At 33.7% G+C, this 22677-nt stretch overlaps 1 protein-coding gene across 1 annotated transcript in view; it reads right to left on the reverse strand.

The window, feature by feature from the left end:
- Positions 1-3377: 3377 nt before the first annotated feature.
- DPY19L1 (dpy-19 like C-mannosyltransferase 1) overlaps positions 3378-22677 on the reverse strand; it is a 51296-nt gene continuing 31996 nt past the window's right edge. Inside the window, exons 12-23 of the mRNA XM_064506549.1 lie at positions 21705-21791; positions 21239-21298; positions 19753-19833; positions 18289-18390; positions 17448-17519; positions 16879-16928; positions 15763-15787; positions 14071-14190; positions 9101-9275; positions 8173-8272; positions 6733-6858; positions 3378-5320 (exon numbers count right to left, since the gene is read on the reverse strand). Coding sequence (XP_064362619.1) covers positions 5164-5320; positions 6733-6858; positions 8173-8272; positions 9101-9275; positions 14071-14190; positions 15763-15787; positions 16879-16928; positions 17448-17519; positions 18289-18390; positions 19753-19833; positions 21239-21298; positions 21705-21791 — 1155 coding nt within the window. The 3' untranslated portion in view covers positions 3378-5163. The remainder of the gene's footprint in view (positions 5321-6732; positions 6859-8172; positions 8273-9100; positions 9276-14070; positions 14191-15762; positions 15788-16878; positions 16929-17447; positions 17520-18288; positions 18391-19752; positions 19834-21238; positions 21299-21704; positions 21792-22677) is intronic.

The following is a 22677-nucleotide window of genomic DNA, read 5'->3' on the forward strand; positions in this document are numbered from 1 at the left end:
GTTGCAGCTAAATCAAACAAGGTTCTAGAACACAGGAAACAGCCTTTTTATGCAACTTGAGTTGAGTGACCTTTGGAATACTTCAGGAATATGAGAATTTTCCTCAACTATTAAGCTAGGTAATTTTCCCTCCATAATCAGCATAGGTCTTCCTCTGCAGCGCCTCCATTTCTTGGCCTCTCAACTCAACTTCTCAGCTCATGAACTCATCTCACACAATTACCTTGCTCATCCAGGATCTTCTGTATCACCCTCTTGTCTTTTTGCTTCTAACTTTAATTTGCAGGGCTCATAAAAATGAGCTAAACTTTATCAAACATAGATGCACTGCATTTTCATAATCAAAACCAAAGAATAAAAGCAATGCAGTAATTCAAGTACAATCATAAAGCTAATTTGGGAAAAAATAGGAAGCATTCTATTCTGGAGTATTTTCAGTCTTTGCTACCTTTCATCAACTAAAAAAAAAGAAAATATTTTAGAAATAGTTATGTTATATTATAAAAGTCAATACTTTAGAAGAGGCTAGGAGTTTTTCTAGTACTCAGAGATATGCAAAGCAAAACACTAACTGCCTGTTAAATTACGTTCCCTAAACTGCATCCTAGGATGCTCTAAGGCCTGCTAATCAGGGTAGCTGAACACTCGGTTGCTCAGTAATATAAAGACAATACTGCTCAAGTGTCTAAATACACCAATAATTAATAACAAAAGTAAGATTTTTTGGCATCAAAAATAAGCTTGGTCATGCCAACTGAATAAACTCAAACGACTTGTTTCCTTCCAGATGAACACCAAAAGGTCAGACATTTTCTCTTTAGAAATTTTTCTGTTTCAGGCCAAAAGCTAGATCTCATCCTTCCTGCCAAATAGGGAAGACAAGTGCTGCTTGCACTCAAGAACCAATCTGCACATTGATATCTTGAGTAGGTGGAAGACTGGCCACAGAAATACTCCCATTTGTAGGAATTTTGCAGAATAATCAAGCAGTATTTTCTCACCTAACAGCAAAAGGAGAAGAAACTTTCTAATAAATGATTTCCTGTGTATTTCTGACATGGCTGGGGAGGCCATTAAGCTGCGGTAGCTGTAATGCCTGATCCAAAGTCCAGGGAAATTGATCTGATATCCAGGAAAAGGTTCAGTTGGCATCATTATGGTCTCTTCTCATATCATTGATCAATGTTGAAATGCAGGCTATCCGACTCCAGGCCTCAGCCAGAAAAGAAATTAGAGTTATTCATTCATCATATTTTGTATCTATACCCCATCATCTATTGGCAATAGATGTTCTGTATGTGCTCTGACAGGAATTAATAAAGTTGTTGAACAACTACACGATGAGTCTACTCAAAAAGCTGACATTTTCGTACATTATTTGGACTTCAATAATGGAGAATTATAGGACAATATCAGAAACAGAAGTCAATTCGTGAGGAGATGATAGGGATTTTAAAACTAGCAAGTGTAGTTTTAAAATCATTTGGAAAATACACATTGTTCTTTCAAGATAACACTAGCACTGTTTGACCCGATTTCTCTGCCACTTCACACATGAGCAGGGTGGGTCAGTTTTTGAAACAAACATTATTAAAATTTTAATTTTCTTATTTAAATAAGCATCTGATTGTTCCTCATTTGTAACTGTGCCACGTTTAGTAACTTCTTCAAAAAACCTATACTTGAACAGTTATGTTCTACTAAAAACTGGAACAAATCATGCCTTCTTAAGAGGTGAACAGATTGTATATATACTGATTAATAGGAGTGGTATAGCTCAATATAGTTAAATCAACATAAATTGAAAAATAAACCAAAAAAATGGTAAAGCAATCCTTACCCCTCCTATATTCAGACTCAGGCAAAGATGAAGGAAAAGAATCTGAAATTTGGAGAACCTAAAAAGACCAGCCATTTCCTTCTGGAAGCAGAAGGAAAACTGCTCAATATTGAAGAGTTCAGAGAACACTTCGCAGACGACTCATTTCCTCCCCTAAGTTTGTCATGGAAGAGGTGATCTAGCCCATGGAATTTCATTAATGGCTGCAATTTGACATCTGCTCAATACAGAAGCCAAGTCTGTATGGCCATCCACCTATGCTTACGAGCTGCTATACCAGCTAACACACTTTTGTTAGTGTTCATGTTCATACCATGTATTTCCCCAATTATCATTATTTCTGGCAATTTTAGGAAAACTGTTCCTGTATTCCATTGCTCTGCATTAACTTTTGATACCCCTCCTCAGCCTTCCATTTCCACCTAGCAAAACTAAGTTTGTTCCAGCCAAGGTAGTTAAAAGCTGTTCCTAGGCACCATCTCGCTACAGTCTGATACTCAACCCAGTAAATCCTCCTTATCAGCTCCAAACAAACAGGTCAGCTTAAACATCTGCTGAACATAGTTTATCATAATCTGTTCGACTTTGACCTGAAATAGCTTTGAAATGCTTGCGTCATTTAGCTACAGTTGAGAATTTGTACAACATACCACTAAGAGAGCTTTCACCATCCAAGCAATTACTACACAGCTGACCAGATCTCAAATTTACAACTTTTGCATGCCATTTTATGTCCCCAGTCTTAAAGTCACTCTGAGAATAATCATTCTTCAACATTTATACTGTTTAAATATTTATAGAGTGAAGGCTGCCTTTCATACCACACCTGTTATCCTACTCTCTCCTTATAGTACAAGCATAAAGCTTATACAGAAGACCATTAGTATCAGTTAAGATTTCAGGTCTTTTGTCCAGCTGCTGAAATGATACAGAAGCACCTTTTTATTTGTCTTAAAAATGTCGTATTGATTTATTGCAGTCCTTCACATTTTGTAACTTAGGTGAAATAACATTGTTTATGGAAACTGTGCAACAATGCCATTTGAATACACAGGTCCCAAGACATAATTTGCATTTCCTAATTGCTTTCAACAGTGCTGATTTCCAAAAACCCTGTACTCTTCCTTATGTGTTTTCTTTTGCTGAAGGAGCTTTCTTTACTTATCTCGGAGTGAGATCTGTGTTGTGGAACTCACATCTTAATCGAAAAGCCAAGTGAAACTGACTGACTTAGTTTCACTGTTTAAGCTGAATTGCAAAAAAGGCAAAAGCAAACCAATTTTTTTAAATGGTAGATGAGAATGACAAAAGGCTAGGCAGTACTGAATAGGTCTTAGTATCTTTGTTTCACAAAGGTGCCTCATTTTATCTTCATACTAAATGTTACAGTTGGCACAATTATCAAAAGTGAGATACTGAATTATAAATTGTGCCCATTGTACTGAAGAAATTTATTGCACCCAAAGCTAGAAGTATTTCCAATTCCGACAGATAAATCAGGTAAATAAGAGCAGAAATGTAACATCAGAAACATGAAAACACTTTACATCTTTTTTTTATTTAACCACATATAAGTACATGTTAACAGTTGGCATAAACCTCATAAAAATACAGTACCTTTTTGTGCTGTAACACTAGTCACAATGTTTATATAAAGATCTTTTTTCCTGCTTCCTTGAATTCAGTTAACATTTTAAAAAGTGACTTCCTGAAAGCCCTTTTTGTGATAGTTTCCTTATAGAAATTTTTCCAAAATCTACTCTGTAAAAGTTAAAAGGCTAATGCATTTTCAGCCATTTTCCCTCACTCTCTTGATAAAACAGATTAAAAAAAAATGAAAGTTTTTGAATACTGATCAGCTTTTATAGTAGTACTTTATCGTAAGTTCTCATTTAATTGTTACCGTTTCAGGTGTGACAGGTGCTACTTCTATAGCACCTAATACTGCTAGATGCTGTCAGGGCTCAAAAAGACCAGTCATATCAATAGACTAGTGTCTGAACAAAAAACAAACATGAATGATATCCAGAGGATCTTTCAACTACTACAATCTTAGACTGTAGAACCACAATTGCTGTAATGCTTCCAATGGCTATTTATACAAAAACTCTGTCAAGTTTGTTAAATGACTACAGGGAGTCCTTGCACTGAGTATATTGGAAAGTAATTCTCTAAACTCTTTATAATGTTGGTTTGACGTCAAGATGACAGAAAAACTGTAGAACCATTCTAATGTCGTGGAATGATTATGTCCACACCACCATTTGACTATACCCATATCACAACTGGGGTAAATTTCATTTTTCTTTAGAGCTGAAGATCCTTCAAACTATTTCAAAAATTAGCATTACTAAAACTGGATGAACAATGTACAATAAAATCCAGGCAGGATGGATCTAATACATGGGGAAAGAAAATTGGACATAAATTTTGAAAGTCATTTCTTATCAAGTTAGGCGCTGAAGGTCTAGTTAAGGCAGTGAAGAGTTTATTTTAGTATTTTTCTAAGGCTATGACAGATTTTTCCTGAATAAAGCATTTTCCCTTAAAAATTTCACATACATTACGTCTGCTTATTCTGAATGCGTAAGAATGCCAAAATCCTTGAAGACTGAGAAGCTAAACTATTGCTCACTGCAAACATTACCCTTGTTAGTCTTTTTAATATCAATAAGGTTCCAGAAAGATGCGTCTAAAGAATAAAGTTTCAAGATTGTTTACAAACCTTTCCATTTCAAAAGCAAGCTTAAAGCACATGTTTAAGTGATCCAAAATGATCAATATTCTTAATCCTCTCAAAGAAGAAATGTATTTCTCTCAGATATGACTAATGAAATTACATGACTTTTAAAAGAATTTCTAGCAAGTATCATGTCGTCCAGAAGAGAGATGGGTAATGTTAGTGACATGAGAAATGCGATGCCAGATGCTATAGCACCATTCTTTTGCTCCTAGATGATAGCACCAACACTTTAAACAAACTTGCTTTGCTAAAACATTCTGACAGTCCCATTTCACAATAGTATTGGTTTTGAGAATGGAGTTTCTTTCCACAGCTACTTTTAACTTTTTTGGATCAGTGTTAAATAAAATGTGCAAACATATAACCATTTGCATAGCAAATCTCAAGGGACTGACCCTGAAATAGAAATCCAAACTGTTAGGTTTAAGATACTTCTATAATCAGAATTCATTTAAAATGGTAAAAAATAAAATACACATTTTTCCATTTTAAGTTTAGTAGAAAAGGTATTTCTGATTTAGAATTCTTATAATTACTAGTTTAAAAAATTGAAAGACCGATGGTTCTTTGCATTGAGACATTATTCCTTTGGAACCTTCAGGACCTTGTAATTGCTATTCTCAAATACCATGATGAAATGCGGTCTGGAATCCTTGCTCATAAGGTTACAGAGAGGAATTTTGCCACTATTGGTAGGATCTTCCACATCCCAAATTTCAGGCATACTGCAACCAGGCCTAGAAAACATTTGAATATGTAAACAGAAATTAAGAAATGCCATCAAAAAACATGCAGCTCTTTAAACTCCATTGTATAAACTTTTCTATGAATATTTGATTATGCCTTCTCTAACTTTTTTAGGTTTATTTTTATGCTACAAATTCTTATCAGATTAGAGAATTAATAATTATATTAGTAATTCAACAAAAAGTATTTAGAAGATATAAAATTTGTCTGCTTTGGGGGTTACACAGTTAATAATGATTAATTTTGAAGAGGCGGTATATATTACAAAATGACTCAAATTATGCAATATACATTGCCAGAGATCCTTAAAACTTCCTAGAAAATGGAAGGCAAAGTTCACACCCCCAAAACTTCCAAAGAAAACTCAGGAAATAAAACACCTTTTTAAAAAAAAGTGGTATCTTCTTGCTTTTTTATTAAGGCACACAACCAACAACAATTCCTTATAGGGTTATCTTTCAAAGTTAAAATTACTGAAAATTTCCTAATTTGTCAAAGATATTGTCTAAGAAATAGCATAGATTTATTTCATTTTATTCTAAACACATAGAAAATCAAGTTATCTGAATGAATGGTGTTTTAAAGGGTAAAAAGAAAAATTACGGAAAAAAGCATAGTTTTTTCTTAAGTCGAAACATGACAAAATATTCAGGGATCTACAGTGGTAATATTACAATTCTCAAATTATGTTTTATTCTGCACCTTTTAATCATACTAGACTTTTATTATACACACACATCTGTTCTTTCCACAACAGAATTAGAGGGATTTTAGGGGGGAGATCTTATCAATGTGTATAAGTATCTGAAGGGAGGGTGCAAAGAGGATGGGACCAGACTCTTCTCAGTGGCGCCCAGTGATAGTACGAGAGGCAACAAGCACAAACAGAAACACAGGACGGTCTGTCTGAACATATGGAAAAGCTTCTTTTGTGTGAGGGTAACAGAGCACTGGAACAGGTTACCCAGAGAGGTTGTGGAGTCTCCATCCTTGGAGATATTCAAAAGCCATCTGGACACAATCCTGGGCAACGTGCTCTAGGTCACCCTGCTTGAGCAGGGGGGTGGGATTAGATGGTCTCCAGAGGTCCGTTCCAACCTCAACCACTCTGTGATTCTGTGAATTATAACTTGTTTCTTTTGTGAACCCCCTCTATATTCTACAGTGAAGTTTAAAAATAGACAAAACACAGCTTTTTAAGTGCAAATGAAGACCACAGTGTTATCAATGTGTTTCTAACCTTAGTTATACGTATTAGTGTCTGGAGAAGCCAGACTAAAATGTATTTTGGGCACTTTTAATAAAGTATAGATCAACATTTCAAAACTACTGCTTTATGTGAATGCTAGACTATGTATTTGAGTGGCATACTACTCCTGTGAGAAAGACAGAGATCACTCACTTTGTTCTTCTTATGCACCATGACTCTTCTAGAATGTAGTAATCCACTCCTAGTTTTATCAATTCTTTTTTTACTTCTTTTGCAGGTTTTCGACTGTACATGGAATATACTATCTTAGTTCTGGCCCTTCAAAAAGAAATGCCATAAAGATTAGTTAACAACATGGCAAGAAAACCATAAGCTTAAATTTTAGGCTACACAGGAAGGCTCATTTCACAAGGCAACTAGTCTAAAATAAAGTTTAAAATAAGAGTTATTTGCTTTAATGCAATGGCTTCACAAATAGAATGATTCCAAGAACAATATATACAGTCCTTCCATTTTTCTGTAGCAGGAGACAACTTTGTAACAAGATCCATGGTTACTGGGAACGCAAAAGGTAAAGATGTTAAATCTATGTATTCAAAATGTAGTATTCAAGGCTAGATAGAAAGACAGCAGTTCGAGCTTGCTTGGACTGGACACGATCAAAAGAAGTTGTTTGCTCAGTCCCCTCTGCCGAAGGTAATTCTCATTGGTCCTGTTAGACTATTCTCAAATGCAGAGCCCAAGACCAAAAGTTCACTCTGAAGTCTATTTATGCTGAAAGAGAGCAAAATTGTCACTTGAAACCATGGTCTTGTTTGTATTACCCAGTAATATCCTTCCTTGATTGTGCAAAGCATGACATTGTCAACTCCTGTGCATTTTCTGATAACATCTCTGGCTTATTTTCCCCAAACACACCCTGTCCTATATTTTGGACTTAGCGCAGATACAGAACTAAGGGCATAAGGCACATAACATCGGTGTCCCCATCACCTCCTTTATCTTTGTTTTTTATCCACCTTGTTTTTACCAAACAAATGATCTATGACATTAAAATAAAAAAAAAGAAAATCACGACCTTTCTGGATAAGTCAATTTTGATTTACAAAAATTTCCTGATTTTGAAAATAACAAAGAACACAACTTAGTCCTTCAAGTTCAATGTAGAATGAACTGGTAGAAGTTTCACTACAAATTTCAACTTCAACTAGTCTCAGTATTGCCATAATTAGATATAATACGATGAAAAACAACATTCAATTGCAGAAAGGTGAAAAGAACAACTAAAGTGACTCTCTTGAGGAAAAAAAAGAATCTATACAATGTCATGAGAAAACAGAATGAAAAAAAGGATATATTAGTACATGTTATTCCCAATTCTAGAATCATATTTGGATTTTTTTTGGATATACGTAAGTTTGAAGCTGTATCTATCCTACAGTACATCCTAGCTGATGAAAAAAAATCTTCAAAGAAGCTTCATATGTTTTCAGTCTGACTAAATATCGAAACAAGTTTTACAAGTTTTTAACAAGTTTTACTATATAACATGATGACAGTCCTACTGCATGTTACCAGTGTGAAGAGAGCTAATGGCTAATGAAAAAAAAAACCCTCAACCTTTACATTTACCTCAATCCTGCATCTTCGTAATGAGGATGATTTACAATAGGACGAAGTGTAGACAATTTAACACTTGCCATCGTAGGCATTGCTCCTGCAAAAACTGCATCTGAAACACAGAATGAAAAATATGTTTGAGATTAAGAATCAAGCAGTAAAAGCACAGAATTGATCTTCAAATATCTAAAACAGTATTCCTGTAGAACAAAACAACAGAAATGCAAGGAGGGAAAGGCGCTCTTTTGAGAAGGCCTTTCATGGCACCCACAGGACACACAAAATTGACACCTTTCTATTTTTTTTCAGTCTTGACCCCAACATAAGTCATTAGATAACTAAACATCTAATAATGGGTATGTAATACATATTATTTTTTGTTCTTGAATAGTATTACCATTTATTCATTATGACAACATTTGTTTATTTGTCCCTTCTTATGCCACTGCTAAATGAGTTTAAAAAAAAAAAAAATAAGTTCTTACAAGTCCTTACTGGCTGGAAAGTATTTTCCCACTAAAATGGTAACTATTTTTTCCAGCTAGTTTTATGACACTTTTATTCACTTTAGTAAAAGACAGGAGCAACCACAACACACCCAGTTTGAATTCTCCTCTAGCAAAACAACGATCTTCTATCAGTACAGGATCAGTGTCATGTAAGTGAAAAAATGCTTTAATTGGACTTTGCACAAACACTTCTGCTGTAGGAATACTACAACAGTGGTTAGAACTTCCAGACTGGTAGGCTGGAGTCTAACGAAACAAGCATTTTGCTATTTTTTCATTTGAGACAACTTCTGCGAGTACAAATGACTAAATAGTGACTTTTGGACGGTCCCAAGGCAAAGCCATGGATAGTAGCAACAACTTTGCAGTTGTTGCTCTACGAAGTCCTATCACCTCAAACAGGGAACATCAAATATTATTAAATAGTTTACCTTGTCTGGTATTGACTTTTATCCATTCTAAAAGTTCCTCCTGTGGCAAATTGCTAAATTCTCCTATGATGTTCCACTGAGTTTGAAGGTTTGATGATCCTTCTAATGTCATCAATGCTAAAATGGCAAAGACCAATATTTTGGGCTGGATTTTACAGAAGAGCCATCCAAACAACTGAAACAGAAGAATCGATTAATTCCTAGACAAAAATTCTGTAACACTATAAGCAGGACAACTGATTTTTATTTCTCTGTAAGGAATCTAACATATATTATATTATGAAGTCATTCTTCTATTGCTTCTCCACTATAGTTCGATGAGACCTCATAAGAAGTACCCACATTTATGGAATGCAGTGCATTATACTTTTTAATACTATAAAAAAAGAAAATTGACATTAATGCAGCTTCTAAAGTTTTAGTTAGGATGTCAAATTCTGCAAGTAAAGACCACTCAATAATGCTAGCTGCACTTATGCAGTATTTTATCTTCTTGTATCAAGAGTTTCTGGCTCTAGTATGTGGATTAAGTAAACATTATTATGCAAATTTCTGAAAATGTATCAAAAAAGCAGAATTTTAGAATATGGGCTTAATATTGCTTTATATCCTATGCTCCCCTTTCCTGAACTGAAAAAGATTGCCCTTGCATTTTTCCCTAAAGACAACATGCTGGAGGCTTAAAGCAAATATTAACAAACCTGAAAAAAGTACCAAATTTGCTGTGTTCTTGTTTGGTTTGAGCAAGGATACTTTAAGTCATTCATATCTGAACTAAACGTCAGATCACATTAAAATGTAAAATATTTTTTTAGCTATCTGTTGATTGGAAAGCTTTACATTTCAAATATCAAACCTGCACTACATAAGCACATTTCACTCAGAGTACTTTAACCCACTTTTTAATTAAAGTATGAAATAACAAAATTTCCCAGTAACATCTCCCACTAGTCTGATTACACCAATTAAGTAGCATATATTATTTTTGGTATAAACTAGCCCTAAATTATTTTAGATTATTTAATTTCCCAAGCCACCTGCAAAATACAGTGTACTCCACTCTTTTCCTAAAAGACTTCCTGCTAAACACTCCAGCAAAAACAGCAGCATTATCCAAGAAAACTTAATATACCAAATATGCCTGACCTCTGGCACAGGTCTGGAAGGATGGGAGAGAAATGAATTCATTTGTATGCTGGTCTACATGAGCAAACCTCCTTTTTTAACAGCAGTTGCAGTAGCCTCAGTTCAACTAAGAACATGTTAAAAGTTCAGAACTCTTTACAGAGTTTCATGGCTTTCCAAATCAAAGGAAATCACATACCTATAATGCTTTTACAAAGCATCAATAATATTAAGAAATACCTCAATTTAGCACTATTTTGTTTACATAAAGAGCCTAGAATAGCTGAACTTATATGCAGTGCAAAAGCAGCATTTCTTTTTCCAGCATGTTGTCTCTCTCTCTCTCTCTCTCTCTCTCTCTCTCTCTCTCTCTCTCTCTCTCTTTTTTTTTTTTCCTTTTGTATTGATTCAAGGTTTTGGGGTTGTTTTTTTTTTTGATCAAATAAACAAGTTTTAAATCTCTCTAGCTTTCCATCAGATGCCACAAGCTGCAACAGTGAGATAATGGAAAATATACAGATTCATGAAATGGTCTCAAAGAACACTATAAACAAAATTCCTTCCCATTTACAGATTACTTCTGGTATATCCTATTTACAAAACTACTTCTCAGACTGATGTTCATTAATAAAAGGATACATTTTTACTGGCAGCTGATAAACATGTCTCAAAATAAAGCAGTTATATTAACATACCCCTTGCAGGTAAATTTAAAAGGCCTGTTAGAGGATACGATAGTGTTGACCTCACTTAAAATGAGATAGTTATACATGTTTTATTTGCTTAGAATTTTTTTTACATCTGTAAAGACAAATTGTTGCTTGTCAACATATCTTCCATGTAAACATCTAAAACTTTAAACAATGAAAAACGCAGCAAACTAGTCAATCATTTGGTCTCAAGTCCTATCTTCAGCTGCTCACCCCCTCAATCACAATAATTCCTCTATATCATTATTACACATAGAGTCACATTTTTCAATCTCAAAAAATTATTTCTGCTAAGAAGCCAGTAGGGCAGAAAAAAATATGTAAACCATTTGATATTTTCTTGAGCCTACAAAAAATTCTTAGTCTTAAATTTTCTTAGTCTTTTGTTTGCTTAAGTCAGAGTAGTCTTAGAAGTGGTCTGATAGCCCTATGGATCAGGATGTCAGCATTTCTCTCTTGTGCTCAACCCAGTCATGTGTTACCTGGAAAATTACAGCAGCTCCACACTAAAAAAAGTGTGCCTCAGTCAAGACTGGAGAGAATCTAGCTTGTCTTTTACAGGTATCAATCAGCATCAACCTAGCAAACATTTTAAAGGCAAAAGAATCTTCATTGACAGCAACATGAGGTTTTTTTTTAAATTATTTTTACTTGTACTACAGCTGGTCATTTACCTTCTATACGGAGCAACTCTCCCAAATTACAGCAACCTAAAGCCTTATTTTTCCTAGCATTCAAGACCTGGTTCTTTCAGTCCAACTACTCCTCCATGATGCTGCAAAGAAGGGGGAAAAAAGCCACTGGACCTGAGCCATCTGGTCCAACAGGAACAGCTTCCAGAATAGGTGGACATTTGGATTTGTACCTTCCTGAGAATCTTGCTCTCATTCTACAACCACAAAAATAAGAGCAGGACAACCAAAGGACCAAAAAGCTTTTCGAAGCAGAACACACCTTGTCTTGCACTTTTTTGTTCTTTCCAGTCTCTTTCTCTTTTTAAACATGATAGACAATCTTTCCTACTGATAGACTGGACAAAAGTTAGTGGCATAAAGTAAATCCTAGAAAACTGATACAACTTGAAAGGAAATATATATTGATAAATTACTCTGAACCTTTCCTTCTTGCAAATATTTACATAGTGCTAACATGGCATCCTCTAAAATCCAAAAGGCAATGATTACCAAAAGTATCGTATTTCATTAACTGGCACAATGAACTTAGTTGCAATAGTACAATGAACATACTGTTACCCAAAATGAATTTTGAATTATATTCAAAATGAATCGAAAAATATTGCTTTGGTATTAAAACAAACAAAAAAGTAAAGTTAAAACTTTTGCTAGTTTGCCATGTACTAGCTAGCTTACTATACAAAAAAAGCAAAGGAGACAACCTATTACCAGAAACCTTCCTATCGGCTCATCTTTCACCATTACCAGTTACAAGGTACTTTTTCTTATCTTTCAGAGAATACTTCTATCCATACAACAGAAAAAGAGTAGTTCAGATTTTCTTAAGTAATACATTTGTCAATTTGCAGAGGTATGACAGAGAAGCATCAGGCCTTTTCCTGTGGCACAGAATACAGAAATAGCACAAAATTGAAAGTTCACCTGCTACAAAATTACACAAGTGTTTTAACTCTTGTTGCATTGTATTGTATAATGCAAACCAAGTGCATAACAGGGCAGAAAAGCCAACAAATTTTCTTTTAGGAACACAAACTATTAAAACAAGAATTAAGAACAAATTATCTCTGGACGGAATTCACTTCTATGATAATTTTGTTATCCACAAATTACAACAATATGTTAGAAGAAGATAAACAGATTTGGGTTTTTTTTGCTTTTCTGATGTTTTAAAAGCCATTTCATATCAAAATACTGTACAGTGACACTTCCACTGCTAGTATAAGACAGAGTCCACTTAGAAAATTTTAACTGCAGTGTAACTCCTATTAATTACTCAACAAACAACCAGACCCCCTAAGAGGATGCCAATACTGCAAGATCAAGTAACCAAAAGCTGGGGAGTGTCATAAGAGCACCTGCCTACCTTTCAGAATGGCAACAGAATACAGGAAAGGTAAGTTTCTATTAAGTCTGAATACTCAGTTCCAAGGTGACTAAATGAATTTACTTTTTTAAGAGTATTTCACATGTTCATAGTATTTTATATGTTCAAAGTACAGATTCCTTTGATGTCAGCAAGCACTTGGCACTTTTGCATATGAGGCCCCCAAGTAACAAAATAAGCATCAAGAAAGTAAGGCGCACAACAGTAAACCAGACGGATTACTATGTAGCCTGCACAGCATTATGGAAGAACTGTCCCTCCCTGGATTCTTTATCCCATAGATCCTCATGGTGGTGTTCCCCATATAGACATTCCCATTAGCTTCCTGAAAGTTCAGTATTAATCACCATTCACTCTCTCAGTGTGGGATATTTACTTCATATGATGGAAGTAACACTTTCCAGATAGAGGACTGCTTACCCTACTTTTGCAGCAGCTGCAAAGCTTGTGAAACAGCTACCCAGATACAGATTCAATCAAGTTCACTCTCAAAAACACAACTACTGAAACATGTAAAGCCAATTCTAAGACATTCTATATGTGGAAACCAATCTAATAACATTTTGGTTTTATGGATGATTTCAAGCTAGGAAAATTAAATCTGAATATAAATCACTATTTAGAAATGTCTTTTTAGAGTAAATTAATAACCAAAAAATATGGAGTGCAATCCAAAAAGCTGTGAAAACACAACGTAAACAAGCTTAAACACCATTTGGATAAAATCAGTAGTTCATACAAAGCTTGCAATGGCATAGAAGTGTTCAAATAAAACAAAATCTAGTATATGCCTTCCTATGCTCAAGCTCAATTCACAGTGTATTAATTTGTGTAATAATGCAGTTGGACAAGTTGCATAATACAAGATTTTTGCTTTATTTGGGCTGAGGGGAGAGGGGAACATGTGTAGCCTTACTTTTAGACAGACTAAACTGGTTTACTTTTAACTAGTATAGTCAGATTTACCAATTACAAACACGAAAATTGGTTTTAAAACCAGTATCTGGGTAATAGTACCAGTGCTGGACAGTTACAGAATTAAAAAAAAGATCTTACCTGCTTTGAACACACTAAGGAAGCCATAACACAAAGATGGGGTGTCAAAAACAGTTTTAGTCTCATAATTAAAATCGCTAGGACACTGTACGCCAACAGCTGCAATGCATGATACACCAGCTGCAAAAACAAACATACCACACAAGCATAAGCTAGTATTTGCGTATGTTTCATCTGTATCTTAAATATACAACTTCTTCTTCAGTATAGCTTAAATGACAAGCTTATCCAAAAAAGAGTCTATGTCAAAATAAAGATCTTCACATTTCAGACAGTGATAATGACTTTGCAATCTTTTTTTCAAAAATGTGTGTAGTATGTTAAGGTATGGAACAACAAGAAGGAGAAATAGTAATAGTAACACTAAAAGCAGCTAGTGAAACGGCTACGTTTCCAAAAGATCCTGAAGTATGAGGGAGGCAATAATGTATGTAAAATTTCTTGTATAATTTCTTTATAGGAGTGAATAGACCTTATTACTTAATATCTAAAATACTTAACAAGCATGAAATGAAAGAAGCAACTAAAATCATCCTCAGTAATCACATAACCACAGGTCTGCTTATAGCACCAGACTGCTTTAGCATTCTCAAAAGTAAGAGCTTAGAAAGTTCAACAAGCAGAGTCATCACTCAACACTCCTAACATTGAATCTATGTTTCCTGTGGAAGTGCTGTAGTTAAACATTAAGTATTGATTGCAAAAATACCTGTATCTGATTGATTAAAATATTCTGAATGGCATGATAGTTCTCTCACAGCACAATCCATAATAAACTACTAAATACCCAAAGCAAAATAGAAGCTCTTTAGGAAATCTTTGGTTTGCATTGGAAGTGAGAGTTCATTCCTTCCCATCTGAATCAATTATTATAAAGCAGATTCAGTATTTTTGATACATCACTCTATAGTTATATTTTCCTAATTATTGAAATAATTCTGTAATTTCATACTCTAATGAATAAAGTATTTGGCTTTCCAAATGCGACCATGTGCATATTTAAAACTGATCTTCAGTGAACTGTTTCCCTATTCTACTCTAGAGTTATAGTAGGTTTCCTACTAAAGAATTTGAATAAATGGGTATAAAGGTCAAAAAGGATTATAAAAAGCTTCTCTTGTAAGCTTTGACCACCTTAGATGCTAAGAAAATTTTGCATTGTCCATGCTGACTTAACTGCAAATAAAAAAGAAATCACAAAAGAAAGCTACCATTCAAGTATACTATTTAGGTAATTTTATTAAAAGAACCATATGTAGAACTATCTTCATTGTGCCATATTTAAAAAGGACCTTTAAAAGGATAATATTATTTGTCAAACAATGACAAGCTTTGTCACTGCAGACAGAAAATTATACCATGAAACTACATATAGTAATCATTCACCTCAGTCTGTATGGAGAAACTGAAAGGCCCAGCTTAAGATCAGTGTTCTGTGCCTCTACAGCAAAAGCCCAGAAAATTCCTCTCCTGCACTATCTCCCCTCCCCATTAGCTAGTATATTTCTTTTGTTCAACATTTCAGAGTTACTTCAGTGATATACTGGACCCAATAGAAAACAAGGGAATAGAAGTAGATGTGAATACTTAGCTTCAAATAATCATGTATCAGCATCAGACAACTGCAATTTGTATCTCAATATTGAATATTCGCATTAACATAGGAATAGAACTGTGCAGAACGAGTCCTACCTCACCGTGGCTAAAACGTTCCTCTCTGAATAAAAAACAGAAAATCAGATTATTTGTTTTTATCATATAGAAGCAGTCATTTTACTTTAGAATCATCTATGACAGTTCTAAACAATTGAACTAAGCTGGTATGCATGACTCAGCATCTGCATAGCTATTTTTTTCTTTATAAAAAGCTTTGAAACATATTGCAGATCAGTAACTATTCTCCTCCATCCCTATGTCTATTTGCAATCTGAAAATAAATTTTAGCAGGTTTTTTAATTACTTCCATGGATTATTTCACATATAGAACAGCCTATCTAGAGAATATCTCACTAACATAAAAGAGGCAGAACACTGTCACCAAAGAGTCAACCATTTACTCAGTTACTACATATGTGGTCTTTAGCTTCTTGGAAAGAAATATAAATGTGAATATAATCAAAATGATGTATATCTGCTGTTCTGCTAAAACATCTGTGAGGACAGGATGGTGAAACCTGCTCATATCTGTTGAAATTTTGATAAAGGCCATTAGACTATGGAAAGCAGAGATCACTGAAATAGAGGTAAATAAAAGAAAGAAAATGCAGCTAAAGGTATGTCAGGGAAATGAACAACACTCAGCTGGCCAAATTTCCCATTCTTGAGCCTAATATCAACAACTGATGCCAAACAGATATAACAGAGCAAGCATTACACATATTTAGTAAATAAAATGAACATGATAGGGATTCCTTTCTAAAGATGAAACTCAAGTATCTTCATAACACAGGAAAAAAAATAATGGGGAGGAACATGTTTGCATTCACTGTTTATGAGACAAAAGTGAATAGGAGCATAAATAAATATTGGTTTAAGAACATACAGCAGAAAAATATACTACGAAAGAAAGATTTGGGGCAGGAAGTTAGGATGTCTAAAACTAAGTTCAGCAGCTAAACCTAGTTTTAGACATCCTATAAAAACATCACAAATAGTACATCCAAGACATTCAGTTATTGAACTGCAAATAATCTACGCTTCAAAAAGGGCCAACACAATGTAAAATTCTAAATTATCTAGCATATATCTAATCATTTAAACTTCCAGCAGAAAATTCCATTTTATATTCAAAAAGAAGACAACATCTACCTTTCACATTGGCCTTTTTGAGATGAGACCCACACAAGATATTTAATTGCCTGAAGAAAATGAAAGCCAAAAAAAGCATGAATAAACTTTCAAAAGCATTCTAAAGCATCTTCAACATTTGCAAAATTAAATTGCACCTGGGCAATCTCATTCTGAGATTATACTAAGACAAAAACATGCAATATTTTAGCTAAAAATTCTTTGTTAGCATGTTTAATTAGTCAGACAGTTTTCAGTTATCCCATCTGTTCTTCTGTAAACTGTAAGTTGTTTTTACACAAATTACACATACTGAAATCTACAGAAACAGTTATAAACTATAGTTACAATTCTCCTCAGCTAAAGGACAGAAATTTGTGTTTGGTGCTTTAACATCAAAGCAAGCTTTGCCACTGACTTCTGGACTGTACTTTTGCAAAATCTACGTAAAGCGAAAACAGAATTTTATACAAATATTTTTAAAGAATCGTATTTTATCTAGCCTTCTCCTTCCTCAATATAGAGGTCCCTCCAAAAAACGCTAAAAAGCAAATTCAACGTAAAAGTCATTCAGTAAATCAATCACTTACCCTTTTAATGATTACCACCAAAACCACCAGAACAATTGGTAGTAGCAGAGTCTTTGTGTATCTCACTGGAGTCTGTAACGGAAATAACTGCATTGATTGTTTTCTGTTCATCCATAATTACTACAATGGTCATTTTAAAGAAAATAATAAAAAGACATCCTTCCTCAAGGCAAATGTAAATTTAAACGTATAACAAAAACAAAGTAAGCTAAAAGAGACTAAAATTTCAGCTCTACCCAGAATTCTCAGTAGAGGTGGTAATATTAGGGTCATGAGCAAATGTTTCTCATTTCTTTGGCAAGCTTCCCTCAGGCTAAGAGTAGATTGTATGCCATCTAAATTTGAGTACTATGGTTTGAGGAACATATAAAATTTCAAATACATATCTAGATACTGATTAATTACCCAAGTCCACTAACAGCAAATTAAGAAGAATCAATGCTCCTCTGTAATCTAAATCCACAACATAGGACCTTTAATAGCTCTAATCACATTTTCCCTCTATTCAACATCAGTTACTGACAGCTACATAAAATCTTCAGTTTTCAAAACTGTAAATTTCCATTTGCCCCTGAACCAGAAACTTCTTTCATTCAAGCAAACATGTTTTCTAGAACTGAAATCAAAATATTCCTTCATTTTTAGTTCATTTAAAAGTAATAAAGCTAGTTAAATTTAGCTGAAGTCCATTTATGTCTCCAGCTTCATCAGTAACCTCTTGAATTCAAAAAAGAAAAGTCTTATGATGCGAGCAGGAGATGGCTCTCAGATATTTTAAGTTACAAATTGATATAAATCAAAAAGTTTCCAATTCCACAGTGACCTGATTTGATCAGATTACCTCCTTTTCCATGAAGTCAAATTCTGCAGCACAGGTGTACATCAATGTATCAAAATCCTTGTAGCCAGTAAATTTAGATTTTAATAGATTACCTATATGAGCCTGGTAGGAAACAAAAAACAAAAGCAGTAGTAAGTAAAAATTGGCCTGTGTTCTGCAATGAAGTAGCTGAAATGTAAATGCAAAGATTTTTAATTAGAACAGAAGTCTATAGGACTTACAATATTGTGACAAAAGCACCAAAAATTTATTTGGCTAGATTAAATGAGGTTTTCACACATAAAAGAGCTTGGACAAAATCAAAAGTGGAAAGTGGCAGAAAAAGGGGGATATCATTGGGAGCAGGCTCAAAAAGAGTATGGTTTTGCATACTCATTTTAAGATGCGAGCTTGCCACCTTTTGCCCCTTGATGTAGCATCTGCACAGAAAAGGTCTAAACAGTAGAATCTGATAACAACAGGCCAAAGTGCAATGAGGAGTCCTAGTCACAACAAAGATTTTAAAACTGTCTTCTTAAAAATTAGCTTCACAGAAAAGTAAACTAAGGAATTGAGAAAATACAGGAAAAGATATCAGAAGATAACAGAAATGCACAAAGCTCTACAAAGCCACATTTACAGACAAACAAAGCATTTGTTAAATCAGTAGTAAAAACCTCATAGTCCTTTGAGGTCATAGCACCTCAAAGTGGTAATTCATAATGAATGGGAAAGCAATTGTGTAATCTCTCCTCCACTTCTGCAAAAGTAATCTTGGAGTTTCAGGAAAATATATGAGTAAGATGATAAAAATCAACATATTAAAAATTAGGACGTTTCCTAAAGAAACCAACCTAAATAAATGAAACACATCAATACCTGTCTTGTAGCCTCCGCTGACTTCAGCTGATATGTATTACTTTCTGATCTGTCATTAGTTGATTATTTATATAGTTTTATTATTATACCGTTAATATAACATCTTTCAAAGGGGATTTTTTTTTAAATAAAAAAACCCATAATGATAGAACACAACTATAGGAAAATAAAGGTTCCATGTATAAAGTAATGCTCTTCCACAAAACATAAAAGAGGTTTTCAAACATAAATTAAACTTATTTAAAAGCCTGAGAATAGTTGCATTAAGTTGCTTCCCATGGGCCTAAAATATCTTATTGGACTTGTGTACTCCTAGACTAAGGAAAATTTCTTTTTTTCTGTGCTAACTTACCTTCTCTCAATATCATGCTTCACTGGCAAAATAATGTTAGTTTTTAACCTAACTCCCACTTCAGTTTCATTTAATTTGAAAAGGAAAGAAAACAGAATCATAAATGAGCTATCATATAAAATGTTATCATAGATATCACTATCACATAAATCTACTAAGAAAATAGTACTTTAAAAAAGTGTTACGTAATAGCAGACAGCTTTCTGAACAGAAATCAAAATGCCAGATATTAAGCTAAGAGAAAGAACACTTACATCATCAGATATTCCAAATGCTAAAGAAGTCAGATATTTCAAGGTGACTGTCCCAATAATCCAGGCACATCCTTCAATGACCTTAAAATGTATTCAGAATGATATAAACATGTCTCAAAGGAAGTTTAAATAAAAACTTTCTTTTTAGAAAAGCTTGATCAATTAAGCACTTAGTTAAAAACTCTCAAATGTCATCACCAAGAAGTATAACTATCTCTAACCAAGTGTGCTCCATCAAGTAGAGTGCACCAGGGTGTTACTTGGTTTTTTCCTAATACAACTGAAACAATTTTTGTGCTATTGATTTATGTTATGGCTGTATCACCACACACTACATTGTAGTAGAGGTGATACCTAAGCTGCCCTTAAACAGGTGCAGCCTAACTTTGAATTCCATTTGTTTTGCATACACTGGGGTAGTAGGATTATTTTCCACTGATTGCCCCCCCAACATTATGAGCTTGTACTGTTCTGCTAATCTAACCCTTTGGAGGAACTTGCTTATTTATAGTACCTTCTCAATATAAACTCAAGTTGGAAATTCATGGAAATAGAAATTAAATGCAACTTATACTTTTATTTATATATTAGGTTTACCCCTACACCAGAATGATGCAAAAGAAATTCTAGACAATCTAACTGAAGCTATCCTCATTTCTTTATAAAACCAACTGAACTGAAGAGGACAACCTGGCTCAGCATCTCGTATCTGACAGACACCAGCAGCAGATGCTTTCAGAGAGAATATAACAACAAAATGCGAACTGATCTTTCCTTAAACATCATCAGAGGAGTAACATGACTTCTGGCTGCATTCAGTATCATATTTAACGGCTGCAAACAAACTTAAATTCCTGGAAGGTACTTAATCCTTTTCTAAACACTTCTATATTTTTTGCTTCCACAGTATCTTTCTTCCATCTCCTATGAACTTGCTGCTGCTAACATAAGGGGCATCAGAAACTATAATAAACCATAAACTAGACATAAACTGTAATCATATCCTGTTTAATTATAGGCTGCTTATTGTTGTTATCAAAAAGATTCTAAAATAGTAATTACATAGAATATATTTTTATGTGACTCTCTAATGCAGTATCTTAATCTCCGTATCTGCAATCACGTTATCCTTTAAGCTGCTTCTTCTAAATTCTTTCCTCAATTTTAAAGGGAATTTCATACAGATCTTAGTAGTTGTAAATATATTCAAGTTTTGAGTATAAAACTAAATGTGTTGCGATAAAAAGGATGTTATTTCAATTTTATGAAATAAATATGTTTATGTCCCATTTTTCTTTTTCCTTAAATGAAGATTATTTTCAGGGAATATGGACAATTTACTTGAATACAGCAGTTCAGCTGTATTTCTAGATTTTAAAACACAAGAAACTAAACCAGAAACTATTTCTCTATTTCATAAAAAACAAATAAACCAAATAAAAGTAATTGTCCTTTTCTGAAATTCAAGATATATCAAAATCCTTACCCATAAACTGACTTCTCTTCTGCTCATTTTCAAGCATTTTGGACTTAATTCAAGAATTCCCTAATAATAAAAAGAATGTGCATTTTTAGGTAAGATGTAGTAGCCACACAACAATTTCCAGTATCCCAGATTATTATTTTATTTTAGTAAGAGTTTATTGTACCATGCAACTATTTATTAAAAAACAAAAACAAACAAACAAAACACAGTACTCCAGAATCAATACAACCTGAAATAAGAAAGAATATATTATTCTGCAGTTTCACCTTGCACAGACCTGACATTCTATTTTAAGAACTTTTACTGCAGTTTACACACAATGAATGGAAGACTCCTCTAATCCCTAAATTAATCTTTCTGAACTATTTGGCAATGCAGAAGTTTCACATTTTACATCAATGCATTAAATAACAGTACAGCATTATATTCTTAGCATCTCTCATGATTTCTTTCTTAAACAACTTACCCAGATAACTACTAAAGATGCAGCATAATAGGATGTCAATAACATTGAATTACCAAACATCAGAATAAAACACACTGCAAGAGATACCTGAAATAAAAAAATAAAAGTAATTAAATTTAAAATAGAAAAGATAAGAATTGTCTAAAGTATAGAACTTGCTTTTTGACAACTTTAAAGAAACTTGCTTCACAGCAAATGCAAGCTACATATCCGGCTTAGAGAACTGTTCTGAAAACACTAATTGTAAGGATGCAATGGTTATAAAGTAGCCAAATGTAGAATATTACAGTAACTTACATTAAAATATAAGTACAAATGGACAAAAAGATTTGATCACAAGACCGATTCATTTTATGTGGTATACCAGTTACATTTTAAAAGTTACTCCTAACATATACATTTTTTCAAATTATTATATCTCTATCCTGCTTGTTGTCTTTCAGAATCCTAGACAAACATTAAAAATCTTGAATAAATGTTTGCTTCTTTTTATTTCTTACACACTAAAATATAATCATCACCAAATTCAATAAAGCAAAATTCTGATCTGAAACTTTCATCATATACACATAACTATTTCAGCTGATAAGGCTGAAATTCAAAGCTGAAACACAACTTTTATCCAGCGTCTTGATTTTCTGCTGTGCCTGTTCTAATTTTTCAAGATTTTTCTCCTAAGAGAAAGCAAGATGAATCAAATTTTCTAACTTGGAAAGCTATATCAATGGTTAATCTCTGGGCTTTCTCCTACATACAGGAACATTAGGAAAAATAATGACTATTCTACAATTTTGACTAGCTAACATTCCATTTTTCGTTTCTATTAACCACGAAATATGATGAGTTGAACAATGCATTTTCAGCTTTTTATTTTTTATACCTTATTACGTGGTATATTTTCTAGTTTGCTGTTTGAGACAGTATCTTCACATTCATAGAACAAGTAGGGACAAAAAGGAGAGGCAAGTATTTC

Source organism: Dromaius novaehollandiae, chromosome 2 (assembly GCF_036370855.1).
Source record: "Dromaius novaehollandiae isolate bDroNov1 chromosome 2, bDroNov1.hap1, whole genome shotgun sequence".
Classification (NCBI taxonomy): domain Eukaryota; kingdom Metazoa; phylum Chordata; class Aves; order Casuariiformes; family Dromaiidae; genus Dromaius; species Dromaius novaehollandiae.